The following is a 14,507-nucleotide window of genomic DNA, read 5'->3' as shown; positions in this document are numbered from 1 at the left end:
CGTAGGTATGCAACAGAACGTAATTTTTTATAGTCAAGTTGTTAGTCTATACTGTCCCACTGCTCAAAAAAGGACTCCCCAAATCTCAATTTTCTTACGAAAATTACGAAATAAGGTTTATTTTATGTATTTTTGGTCCTTTCATTTTCTTGAACCCCCCCCCCCCCCCCCCCATACTAAAACCTGGCTACGCCCGTGGTTGGGGGTCCGGAAACACATACAATACACATACACAAACGCCCAGACCACGACAAACATCTATATGGCCGATACAAATATCTATCGTGAGCGGGATCGAACCCGCGACCGCTGCGCCAACGCGTCGTCATAAAAAGTATGTTGACAATTGCTATTAAAAGAATAAATGTGTAGGAAAAATTAAATGTGTTAGAAAAAAACAAATAATCGTTTTTTTTAATATTTATTTTATTCAAAAAGTAACAAACATAAAGCCTTATAGGTAATACAAACAGTGCAGTCACAGAAAAAATTAAGTGTATGCCTACAATATCTGCAACGTTCGTGCTTACTGAGTAGATACGCTATTTTACTAGAAAATTCTATTTATTTTGCTTTTCGTTTATGTTGTTTCTATTTTTAATTTATCGATATAAAATTACGTACAGTAACCCCACGCTACGATAACAACATATGAACTACAAAAACTAATAAAAAAGAAGCTATTGTGCTATTAGCTTATAGACGTTTGCAACACCAGAAGCATCATAAACGCATTGTCAACCCTATCCCCAAATCTCCCTAGGAGCTCTGATCACCTTACTCAACAACAGGAACAAAACACTGCTCAGAAACAGTATTATTTAGCTGCGATCTTCCGTAAGGTCGAGGTACTACCCCAGACGAGCTGCTCCACATTTTGAACAGGATATTTCCTGCTGTGTCCTACCATTCTTAAGTTTATGTAATTAAATACAAGCCATGTGAAGTAACATTCGCCTAATCAAGGAAACAGTAATAATCTACTAAAAATTAATAATATTTAGGGCAGAAAAATTCTAAAGTACTTATGTGAACATGTATCTACCGTTGTTGCAACAGTCATTTTTGTTGAAAGTTACCTTTTTATGTTTGGTGATAGTTAACTATATTCAGAGAATAAAAATAAATGCTAAGGTTTTCGTATTACTAATGTGTCAAAATGTAACTACTGTGTGAATGTACAAAATAAATGTTCACGTGTATAATATTCGTACGTTTAGTCTGTAGGTATCTAAATTCAAAGTACTAAAACTAAACAAGTATTTCCGAAGTATCCACATATTTTATACTTACATATGTTTATATTAGTACATAGAAACTTTTGTCTAAATTTATGGCATAAATCACAACCTCAAAAATTTAAATAATTCTAATTTAATCACATTAGGTTAACGCAGTATACCTAATTATGTATAATGACTGTAGTTTTAAGCACAAGACTACACTAGGAGTAAGGACCAGAATAAATTGAACTAAATCTTATTTGCTTTTTAAAAAAAATATCGGAATGGAGTCAGACTAATTGTACCATATCCAAAATATGGTGGAAATGATTACATGGCAGGAATTATAGCCAGGATGAGGCATGAACACATTATGCTAAAAATGTTGCCCTGAATACTTAAACTACGCGAGTTATATCATCATTACATATAACTGAAATATCCGTTGTCATAGATACTTCCTTATCAATATCTTTTCTCTTCTCGCTGTAAACGACGTGCTCCTTACAAAAGATTATTATCCTTTGACACGCTTCCCTCATTTTATCCTCTGGTACCGTTAACACGATTCGCATGTAGTTTGGGTAATCAAAACACTGTAAACATAATTCATAACAATATTGAATTGAATGACGCGATAAATTTAAATAATGCAAATTGTATTATAACTTATACCTGTCCCGGTAAACAGAAGACAGACTGTTCTGACACCAACCGCTCTACAAATTCACACTCATTCTTAAATTCTGGGAAATGTGATAGTTTTATTTCTATCATCATGTACATAGCACCTTCAGGCATAATTGGTCGCAAGCCTGGAGCATGGCGAAGTTCTTCATAAGCGAGTTTGGCTTGACTCTAAAATAATCAAGTTGAATTGTCTAATAATAAGATACTTAAGAACAAAAATATTTAAATATATTTTGAAAGTATTTTTAAAAATAGGACTAGGTTTTTTAGTTCTTTGAATGTTCGTGGTGTTAAAATTTAAAATATTTTTTTTTACGTGACAACGTCTAATAAATCGAAGACCGCCGGCGGCATGAACGAAAAAGGATGACTCATTACGTTGCGCTCATTGTCCCGTTACACGGCAGTTATAGTCGCTCAGTGATAGTATAATCACGTACAATACTATCACTCGATTGGCCTATACGAACGAGATGTTTTGTTAAGACGTTGTCACGTTAAACTATCGTCCATAAACCAACTTTTGCATTTTTTAAAAATAATAATAATAATAATTTTTTTGTAATCACTATTATAACTATATTTTTTAGTTATGAAAAGTAATCAAGTATGTGAAATTAATATAAATATTTTAAAATCAACAAGTTCTGAAGAATAAGAGCATAAGAAAGCAGTCGCAGCTGGTGGTCTAAAAAATATATAAATTCAAATACGCATGCATGGAAATTTCCTCTCACCTCGATAAAGAACAACACGTCATCGAAGAAACTTTGAGGCGTATATTCTAAAATAGCAGGTAGGGCTCTCTGTATTATAGTGCTCGGACCAAGAATTCTCATAGAAAGATTCGCTAAGCCTGCTCGTATCTCCTTTCCTAAAATATTATTACGATCGTGTATGATCACCCAGCCCATTCTCCAGCCAGGGACTAGGAACCGTTTAGTAAGTCCGCCACAAGTAAGGATAGGCACATCTTTGGATATTGTCGATATAGCAGTATATTTATGACCCGAAAAAATAAAATGTTCATATATTTCATCGGCTATGATTGGTACTCTGTTTCTTGAGGCTACATCTAAAATTTCACTTAAATGTTCTTTGTCATATACAGAGCCACAAGGATTTGAAGGGTTAATGACTACTATAGCTGCAGTATCGTCATCAATCTGGCTTTCTAAATCGTCAAGATCTACTTTCCATTGATTATCAGGCTGTAAAAAATACATTATACATATTAAATATAAAATAAATTCAAAAACATCACGAATGAATCATATTTTGAGCATTTATACCTAATAAGATCTCAATTATTAAAGTAAATTCAGTTTCGTTTCATTCATTGTCTCTAATATACATATTCCGAATATTTGTTCTAAAATCAGAACACTAGATACTCAGTTATATTGTATTGGGACAGGAAAGAAAAATTGCGACCTGGATAGTAGGCTAGATTCTATAGTGTTCGATAACTATTTTCATGAACATTCTATTATCATCGTATTTTCTATCATTAAAAATGATTACACAATCGATACGCAACATAGGATTTACAAGTTGTTTGGAGAATGCGGCGCAAATATGCAAATAAGGTCCACAATGAACCAGAACTCGTTCTGTTTCTAAAACTCGTTTACGGTTATAATAAAATAAATTAAATAATGTTTTATGCCGAAAATCTTCTTAATGTCAATGATAAACCGTTTATTTTAAGTATGTCACATCCTTATCAAAGGTATAGTAGACTAATTTCTAGTGTTCAAGCTATATCTATGCTTAATTTATCTGTCTGAACAGTTGCTATGTGTTGTATGCATTGATTTTGCATTAAATTCTTAAGAATGTCTATGTTTCATTGTCAACAAACATGCGTAGCTTGTTTACAATAATGCTAATTATTATTGTAACTTTGTTTATCGCCATGAACTTCAATAAAGTGGCTTTATTCTTACGTATAGATATTTTATTGATTATAACTTAGGGGAAATCGAGATTTAATAAAAATATTCTTAGTATCAATACTAATCGAAAGATCTCTTTCTTTCTTTCTTTCATAAAATGTGTAATCTCATAAAATACAACAATGGCTTATTACCAAGGTTACACCTCTAGTGTGATAGATTATAAGGCATAATAAAATAGTAGGATAAAGACAATGACGAGACGTAAAACCTACTAAGTGAAACAGTTAGCCAAGAGAGTAAAGCTAAAACAATTTGGAATAACTTACCAGAAGATTGTAATACTTTATAACAATCCCTAGTCCTAAAGCCAGAGTTTGATAAATTGAAAATCCAGGGCGAGGAATAATAATGTTTTGTCCACTTTCAGCTAATGCTGTTATAACCAATTCAATAGCGTGTGAGCAGCCACTGGCCAACACGACATCATCAGGGCTGATATCGCCCTGATGAGCGCTGTACTTTGCTACCGCAGCCCTCGCTTCATAGTGTCCCTTCGAGGGGGCGTATCCTCGACTTGTATATAGCTCGACACTTTCATGAACAGCTTGTAACACTTGTTCTGGTGGATTTAGGTTCCCAAATGTCGTTGGATCACCTACAAAACAAAGATATTCTAAGTAACACTGTAACTACGAGTTTCGATACGGTGACGTAAATAAACATATAGCAACCTATTGTCTTACTAACTATCTATCTGTCTTGTAACTTATACTGTGGTAGGGTAGCAGGATATATCCTGTACAAAATTTGGAATAGCCTCAGCATTACGGCGTATTTTCTCTTCTATAACAAATCTACTAAATTTTGGCATAAATGTAGGTACTCTTTACATATATTCGTAGTGCAGACTCAAATCGTACTAAGTTTCTTAGACAAGAAAATAACAGCCTACTAAAGTTAAAATAATTAAGCCCGCCTCTTATTCAACAATTACAATTTAAGAAATAGATAGGTACATTTAGTGGTATGTCCTATAATTTAGTTATATTTTTTAATTTATATATATACATAGTCATCGGTTTTTCTTGTGTTTAGATGTAAACAGACATTTTTTTTGTATCAATGTGTCTGATACAATTTTCATTTCATAAAATGAAATCTTTGTAGATTTCTAATAAATAATAAAAATCTGAGCGTCAACTGATTTTATCACAGTAGTTAAAAATACATGTTTAGCATATTTTATCCCACATAAGGAAGAATTATTAATGATAAAATCTAAAAACACGAATACAGAAAAGTATTAACGACTCATTTATGAAAATAACAAGAATTAAAAGAATTACTTAAATAATAAATAAAAAAGGAGTGTACTTTAGACCACACGACTCTCTTTCTGTCTTCAGTAACGTATATCTCATTCTCAACTTCCGTTCACCTCGGCCGATCACACTTTTCGTACCGCTTCCGTTACGCATTCACCAGTTTACTTTCCAAGTCAAGCATGCGTAAAAAAGTTTTACTTCAAAATAAACATGATTGTACTCTGAAAAGTTTTCTTACCACTCAACAACGCAAGTGCAGTTTGTTTAAACTCAAATAAAATTAAATCTATATAGGCTGTCCGGTAATTAATGAATGAACCCGCAGGTGCTTGTGGGGGAGTACAGGGCAAATTCAGAAATAAATAAAAAATAAATCTATCTGCAACGGTCTAGGATTTTTTACAATTTTTTTTAATTATTTGAATATTTATAATAAATTTGTTGTAACTTGTACACCTATGCTGACGGTAGACCATTTCATTTGCCCTAAGGTTGCCTGGAAGAAATCGCTTTTTAGCGATAAGGCCGATAGGTACACCTAATGAATATATTGTAAATATTTTTTCTTTCTTTGATATGTAACATTTCTGTTTTTGGTGTACAATAAAGTGTTTTATTATTATTATTATGTGAGGATTTTCTAGTTGCCAGCTAAGAAGCTGAAGCTGAAGATTGTTTACGCTACGGCCCGTACGGGGGAGTACCTGAACGAGCGTGTTTTGAATGCGGCTCGAATAATTGGAGAGCGCAGGTATTCGCGCCTATTAAAAAAGTCGTTCATAAGAAGATGTAGAACCTGTATTAGAGTAGATGCCGAACAATTTGAGCATTTATTATAAAACTACCTATTTAAAATCGTTGTTTAAATTATGAATAACACCCCAACCACCCCAAAATAAACTTTCACTGATTTTCGAAATAAAGTTCTTATTTTATTGTTTGTTTTGGTTACAAGAAAAACAGGGGTAGAGAAACCCAGGTAACAATAACTCGGTAATTTGACAATAAAAACCTTGGATGTCATGCCATTTAAGAATCTTCATGAAATAGGCGTGCTTTTTAAGTGACGGGCCATCTAGGTCTCCTTACGTTTTTTTATACCACAGGTGCTCAAACTTTGTCATAAAAAATTCGAATACACTTTTTTTAAGTGTATGAAAAAAAGAAACAATTGTGGCTAGAAATATTTTGTAATGCGCGATAGCAAGATCCATTATTAACAGTTATATCCAGATAAAATCAATTCGGTATTATTGAATTTGCAACCGTAGTGCCCAAAAGTTTGAATAAAAGAATCAAATTTCGTACTTAAATAAATTGTAAAAAAATCCTAGACCGTTGCCAATAGATTTATTTTTTATTTTTTTCTGAGTTGGCCCTATGCCCACAAGCACCTGCGTGGTTATCCATTAATTACCGGACACTGTATATCTATATAAAAATATAATATATTAATTAAAAAGTGGAGAACCAACCAGACCAATTAGATTAGATTTTTTTTTAGTTTTTTTAATACTCTCTAAAGATTCTAACCTAAGGATCATAAACAAAATGTTTTTGACAGTTCGCCGAACAGGACAACATCTGTCGGGTCACCTAGCTTAAGATAAATTGTGTAGATTTATCATTTATAATTTAATCTTATATATAAAATTTTCGTGTCACAATGTTAGTTACCATACTCCTCCGAAATAGCTGGACCGATTTTTATGAAATTTTGTGTTCATATCGGGTAGGTCTGAGAATCCGCCAACATCTATTTTTCATACCCCTAAGTTATAAGGGGGGGATTAAGGGGGCTAAGAACATATATAGCAAAAAAACGTTTGCGGGGTCAGCTAGTATCATATTATTGTATTTGCTCGATAACAAAAAAAAACCAACTTCAAATACATCGACAATACACATAGCCACCACACGCACCACCTTTCGAAAAAAAAAATTGTCAAAATCAGTCTGCCCAGTAAAAAGTTCTGAAATACCGTATATTAAAAAAAATGCAATCGAATTGAGAAACTTCTCCTTTTTGAAAATCGGTTAAAACATGATGTAACTTAGCGTGTGGTTATGTTTTTTTTTCGCGTGGTCGTTAAATATTAAAATTAAAACCATTCACATAATTTTAATTATATTTCAACGTAAATGTTAATAAATATATTTGCGTACCAATTTCAAAAACTTTGACTCATATTTAAAAATTATAAATTTATAATTAAATAAGGTTTTAATATACTTATTTGAGTTTAACAAAATCGCATTTACTAGAATATTCCAGGCCGAACAAGTAAAATAAATGGTTTAATCTTAGTAAACATACAGACCTAAATACAGAAATAATAGTTCCATAAAGCTCATCAAATAAATTGCGTCGTTGTTTAAATAACTCACCAATAGATAAAGCTATAAGTTCCTTGTCAGGATTCGGTTCCACTTGCAGGTTCTCAACGATACGTCGAATGGGATTGGTAGTTTTCCTAGCCAAAGTAGAAGCGCGCACCTCCCACTCCTGTCTGCTTCGAGTCCTTCGCGACATCAGCACAAAACTTGCGGAAGATTGAAAGCTGCGGCAACACTTGAATCAAGAATAGAGCTTGCCTTTCGTTACGTCTCAGTTTTGTATGAATGCCATTTGTCGGATACTAACTTCCAAGTCGCGGAACTGGTTTGAAAATGTATATGAGATGACGACAGTGGAGCCAGTTGTTTAAATATTCCACCCTTGTTTACTACGACACATAAACACTAATAATAATAAGCAATGGCCTACTAATCGATCTACTTCCATAGAGATCCAATACAATTGGTTTGTAAGATTGGCAAAATATTCATTATTAAGTGTCACAAAATATTAGTATAATGATACATATATAATAAACTAGCAGACCTGGCGAACTTCGTACCATCTTATTTTTCTTCCTAAATATAATAATAACATATATCTAAATAAAATATAGCCTATCTTTCAAGTTGGATCAAACTGCACGCGGTGTGCAAATGTGATTAAAATCGGTTAAGTAGTTTAGGAATCCATCAAGGACAACAAAACAATGTGACGCGTAATTTATATATGTTACAGTCAGAACTCTTAACCAGTCAAAAGTACTATTGACTAGCGAAATCAGTCAAAAGTACTTTTGACTGGACAAGTTGGTCAAAAGTGGTTTTGACTGAAAATTATTGGTTAATAGTACTTTTGACTGCAATTTCGCGGTTAAAAATACTTTTGACTGACGCTCTCCGTCAAAAGTATTTTTAACTGCAAAAAAGCGTCAGTCAAAAGCACTATTAACTCGTTAGATGTGAATAAATTTAGTCAAATGATCCTGATAAACCATAATAAATTTATGCCCGCGATCTTGCGACTGCATGTCAATCAGATCGACTTGGCAGCGACTGTTCATTTCAGTGTGCAGGATCGGTTTCTAAACCTGACCCATACTTTTCTTGCTTTTCTTCCTTTGGCATACTTCGCACATTGATAAATATATATATTAATCATTTCTTTTTTAACATTATCGTACTTTTTTGTCGTTTCATTCTTAAGTCTATCGCGACCACCATGCCCTATAGAAATATTAGCAGCATCAATAATGTCGTAGATTTCCTCAGCAGGCAAAAATATTTGACAGGTCCTGCGTTTGTAACTAATTTTTTTTATACCACAAACTTCAATGTGTTAAAGCGTTGTAGTCTACTGTACTGTAATGGTATTTCCTTTTCATTAAATTTCGCGTCTTCCACATCCATTGCAAACTTTTTTAAATTTTTCTTTTGTCATCACATTGAAATGACTATCTTTCATATCTTCCATCGCTAAAATTCTTTGCAAAACGCCTTCTTTATTTTCGTAGTCACTCATTTTTGTTCTAATCCACTAATAATGAGTAATATAAAAGTTTATATGTGCGTTTGTCGTTATTTTTATCAACCACCTTAACTTTTTAAGAATTTTGACTGATACAACCAGTCAAAACCACTTTTGACGGAATCATTTAGTCAAAAGTACTTTTAACCAGCTCCATTGGGCAAAAGTACTTTTAACTGTTATTTTAGTCAAAAGTATTACTGACTAAAGCAAACGGTCAAAAGTACTTCTGACTGATTTTGCTAGTCAATAGTGCTTTTGACTGGTTAAGAGTTTTGACTGCAACATATATATATTAAGATATAAAGCACCCAATTTCTTTATTTCCATAAAGAGCATTAGTAATCAATAGGCAGTAGAACTCCGTAATATTATACCCAATGCCTTAATCCCTCGCCCACATTGTGGTAGCATCCACATACGAATATAATACTCATGCGTATATAATATTTTGTGTCCTCCTACAGTCTTCTCGCTACAATACATATCAAAAACAGCTTTAGCCAATCAAGTTTTCCACCACACTATTGGCTTATTAGTTACAATTTGTAATACACCTAATTTATAAGTGTATATAATTTTAATTAGGTAGTGTATCATATGATACAAAATTTATTTTCAAGGATTACCGTAAAATTAAAAAAAAACTGTTATTTATACAACACTTGATCTGGCAGACAGGTTATTACGTATCACCAAATAATACACATATAAAAAAACTACGCCCTTCTTAGGTAAAATGGCATTTCACCCCCAAAACATTTCACTCCCTTCCTTTTTTGTGATTGTGTTATTAGTATGTTTTTTTATTATATCGTTAATTATATAAGGACATGCTTCATACAAAAAACGTCATATATGTATATCAATTATCCGAATACTAAAGAAAAAAAATACTAATCCTAAACTAGAATAAAATATCCATGCTGATTAAAAATCGAATTTAAACTTCGTCTACTTGTTCTAATATACATATACATAATAAGTTATCTAGATACTACACTAAACCTGCTTTTCATTTAATAGCCTTTGAACTGTTCTGGAGTTTTCTCAACAGTTTCAAAGTTATTCGGTAAAGTAAATAATGCGAAAAAATAATTTTCAAAAAAATAATTAAAATAAAGAAACGCTACCTTCTTACTGCTGTAAAGAGAGGAAACAAAAACAGGCGAAGTCGAAAAATATTATTGTTTTGATGTAGGTACGTTTTAACTTGCACTGATCACACGAAGAAGTCAAAATATATATATAAATATCTTTGATACACCGTTACGGTGGTTTGTTCCTAAAGTAAGCAACGTAATGCTTGTGTTAACAGGCGACATGTATATATGTGAGTGTTGTGTATAAATACAAATATTACAATCAGACTCAGGCGGTAATCGAACCCGCAACCGAACAGAAAGCAGGGCTATTACCAACTGCGCCAACGGGCTATTCTAGTCAAAACAAACATACATATCAGATATTTTGTAAGACTTTTCATTTACTTCTATTGCGTATTGTTTATGTACCAAAGTTCAGATGTAACAAATTAGTACAACAACGAGGCTACAGCAAATTAAACAACTTATACCACTTATAATAATCTGTATATAAACATTAACACACTAACTTTTTTTCTCATTGAAAATTTAAAAAACTCATTTTTCAAAACTAATATTAATAAATGGGCATTTGAAGTTTAGTGGATGAATAAAAAATAGGTATTTGATGACTAAAATTTTTAACAAGTTATAGGTACCAATATGTATAGGGAGAGTGTGCACTAATAGTAGAAATTGAATAAATCAGCTTATAAGATAATAATTAAGATTCTGCGGTAGGGTAACATCAGGTAATGTCCTGCTGCAAATCTGGAGCAGTACGACTTGGGAAGTACCTTGACCTTACAGAAGATCACACTGAAATAATACTGCTTTCAAGCAGTGTTGTGTTTCTGTGGTTAGTAAAGTGTCTAGAGCTCCTGGGGAGTCGGGCTTGGGTCGGCAACACGCTCGTGATGCTTTTGAAGTTGCAGACATCTAAGCAACGGTAATCGCTTACCATGAGGTTATTCGTGCGCTTCTTTGCCGACCTATTTCTATATAAAAGACAGTCATATATCTATGTAATTTATATATTATATTTATGAGAAACTTACCACGCTACACACTGTAAAGCGTTTTATAGCAAAAACAAAACAACAGAACAGTTTAATATTCAATTAGTGCTTAAAACGCATTGTTTTTCAAAGACCTTCCAAAAATTCCTAAAAGACAATGTGACACTACAATATTCAAATAATTATGGTGTTAAAAATTCTCTTTTAATATAAATTTCGTGTGATAAAAATTTAATTTATTCATTGCGAACATAATAATACGTTATTACCGTTTTTAGGGTTCAATGTTCAATAAAAATACTATATTTTTAAACTATAGTTATTGTACAAATAATTACAGAACATTATACTATAATTTTTTTATTTTTTATTATACAGTACCAATTTAGTATTTCGTACCCGATTACAAATCCTAATTATTTACATCGAAAAAATTACTTATTATTTCACATCTATACATATAATAAAATGGTAGAAAAGTCAAAACTGTACATTGAATATTTTTTTAAAAGAATACTTGGGGTGTGATCTACAATCGATACCGAATCCAAAAATATAGTTTTTAGAATTTTTGTCTGTTTGTCTGTATGTATGTCCGGGATAAACTCAAAAAGTACCGCATGGATTTACTTCAAATTTGGCACGAATATTATTAAGAAGTCGGGTCAACATATAGGCTACATATTATCATGCTATTACCTACCGGGAACGAGCAGTGAACCTTTATTTCCTCAACGCATTCTGTAACAACGTGTAATCTAACGACGCATATTTGAATGTTGTTGTTATTATGTTAATAACCATGCTATATAAGCTAGCTTCACACTATAAAAATCACGCAATATAAGTAACTAAGCCGATAAATAATCATAATAGAATGATTATAATAATTAATAAGAGAATAAGAATAAATAATAGAATAAGAGAATAATTAAATGAATATAAGTAGACAAGACAATTTTAAAGCAGCGCCATCTATGAGATTTTTCTGTAGATATGAAATGTAAAGAAGAAACGGGTAAATGAATGTTATTTTAAAAGGTATAATCGTAGGTATCTTTGGTGCTGTATAGCGTTCACGCAGACGACGTCGCGGGCAGCAGCTAGTCCCTAGTAAGTATGCTCGGCTTGCGCCACTCCTCGTGCTTGGCTTGTGCCGCCCCTCATTCGTGGCTTGCGCTGCCCCTCGCGGAACGCCGCCCAGGGCCATAGTTCTTTTGCTATTTGTATCGGTACAGTATATGCTGGTATACTATGTATTATACCTATATCTACTTTAAATAAATAGTTAAAAGCACTGTGAAATGCCACTCTCAGCGTCTCTGCTCAGCTTTGTTTCAAACATTTTCACTCATTTTTTTTTATATGACAGGCATTATTTCGTTTCATATGGAGTAAAATCCAAAAAATGATAGCGGCACGAACTTCACCCGGTCAGCTAGTCACTTGACGACTCTCAGTAGAATAAAGGAAACGGCGTGAGAGGTCTATGCATTTTTTTTTAATTTCCTTTCGCTTTTTTTGTAGAAGTTTATTGTACAGTCTTATACTTTAAAATATCAATTTAACAGAGTTAATTTGAAAGTTTTGTAATAAAATATATTTATTTCTTATATATAATGATTTAATGTAAGAGTATTATAATTATGTAAACAGTACAAAGCTGTGCTTGGAATAAATAAATAAAATAAATTAAAAAACAAAAAAACACAATGATAAATTAAGCAATGAATGATGCATAATAATTATCTTGTATATATATAGTAATAAAAACTAATTACAAACTGTATAAATTTTATTTTATTAATTATATATTTTTTTCATTTTAAAAATAACATTAATTATTATTATATTAAAAACAAACAAAAGTTAAGATATATTTAATCATCATTTTCAATCACTTAATAATATTGGTTTGTGGTAACTAAAATATGTCACATATATATATATATATATATATATATATATATATATATATATATATATATATATATCTTTGAGATCTAATTCTATACTATAGTAAGAAGTGTCGAGAAAAATCTTGTAACGCTTTTTTCAAACTCTCTCCCATCCTGCTCAGTGCGTGTACCGCGCGATAAAGAACTTCGTTCCAAAATCCTATGTATTCGAAAATATTATACACATTATACCTATTTATTAACCAACTTGAAAAAAGGAGGAGGTTCTCAATTTTACTGTATTTTTATGTTTGTGCTCATGTGTCATTGTGGACGCGATTTAGGATTTTTTGACAATTAAAAAAATTGCGGTGATTTTGCTACCCATCTATCGTTTGCCGCCCTGGGCCACTTGGCCACATACCCCTCCCCTTATGTTTCAATACTCATTTCTTAGCGTATTTTTGTAAATGTTTTGCGTTGGCGTTTATCAATAACTAGAGTGATATCATTCCTTTAGCTACTGCTCAATCAGTATATAGAAATAAATTCGCAATGGTGATTAATATACAACCTACGTAAATAATAAAGTGAACCGTAAAATAACTCATAATTTTCAGTAGGTAGGTACACGTTGTAACATATATTGTATACAAAAGTAGTAAAATAGATATTATTCATAGTTTTTTCCGAAAAATTAGAAAAAGATTCTAATAAATATGATAAACACCGATTTCTAAATGGGTTATTTGAGTACAAATGCCTTTTATTATCTCTGTTTAATCCATTTAATTGTTTAGTGAATTCAAAGTAATTAATTTACCTCGTAAAGAGGTCAATGGCTGAATTAAAATATTGACATAAAAGAATAGTTTTTAGACTTTCTAATTTAACTTTATTCATGAGTATCAAATAGCGGAATATTTTGAACGTGATAATCGTATTTTTAAAAGATCTAATTGTTTATTTTTGTCAGTGTCATCCTACAAATCATTTGAGCAAAGCAGGAACTATAAATATTAGGCTTGACGAAAATACGACGTTCATCTTTATATACCATTAACTTAATGACATTAAAATTGTTCATTGAACAGGACCACGTTGCTTTGCTTGTAAAACATGATTGCAGCAAACATTTTTAACAGTTGACATTAGTGTCATCTTTATAATTAGTGTTTGGATCTGTGTTACATAAAAAAAATTGAAGCCCCCTCCCCGAACCTGTTAAAATTTGAACAAGTCCATACCTCTTTCAAATCATTTTTAACCGACTTCCAAAAAAGGAGGAGGTTCTCAATTCGAGTGTTTTTTTTTTTTTTTTTTTTATGTATGTTACATCAGAACTTTTGACCGGGTGGACCGATTTCGACAAATTTTGTTTTAATCGAAAGGTGGTGTGTGCCAATTGGTCCCATTTAAATTTATTTGAGATCTAACAACTACTCTTCGAGTTATATCTTATAATGCGTTTTTACTTGACGCTTTTTTCGTCGACCTACGT

The 14,507-nt window shown here is 32.0% G+C and overlaps 1 protein-coding gene across 1 annotated transcript; it reads right to left on the bottom strand.

Annotated features, from left to right (window-relative positions):
• Positions 1-1,260: 1,260 nt before the first annotated feature.
• LOC123669524 (tyrosine aminotransferase) lies at positions 1,261-7,760 on the bottom strand. The gene is made up of 5 exons (XM_045603127.1): positions 7,528-7,760; positions 4,141-4,469; positions 2,651-3,124; positions 1,899-2,081; positions 1,261-1,819 (listed from the first exon to the last, which is right to left on the bottom strand). Exons 1-5 carry the CDS (start codon positions 7,670-7,672, stop codon positions 1,622-1,624), a joined length of 1,329 nt encoding a protein of 442 aa, XP_045459083.1. The 5' UTR covers positions 7,673-7,760; the 3' UTR covers positions 1,261-1,621.
• Between the last annotated feature and the right edge of the window lie 6,747 nt (positions 7,761-14,507).

Source organism: Melitaea cinxia, chromosome 3 (genome assembly GCF_905220565.1).
Source record: "Melitaea cinxia chromosome 3, ilMelCinx1.1, whole genome shotgun sequence".
Classification (NCBI taxonomy): domain Eukaryota; kingdom Metazoa; phylum Arthropoda; class Insecta; order Lepidoptera; family Nymphalidae; genus Melitaea; species Melitaea cinxia.
Note: the sequence above shows the minus strand (reverse complement) of the source record. Positions and strands in the feature narration are given on the sequence as shown.

Excerpts from the sequence above, each read along its gene's own strand:
- LOC123669524 (XM_045603127.1), bottom strand. The coding sequence starts at position 7,672 with ATGTCGCGAAGGACTCGAAGCAGACAGGAGTGGGAGGTGCGCGCTTCT. Across the intron at positions 3,125-4,140 it reads TAAAGTATTACAATCTTCTG|CCTGATAATCAATGGAAAGT; the intron begins GTAAGTTATTCC and ends TATTTTTTACAG. Across the intron at positions 1,820-1,898 it reads TCTTCTGTTTACCGGGACAG|TGTTTTGATTACCCAAACTA; the intron begins GTATAAGTTATA and ends TTATGTTTACAG.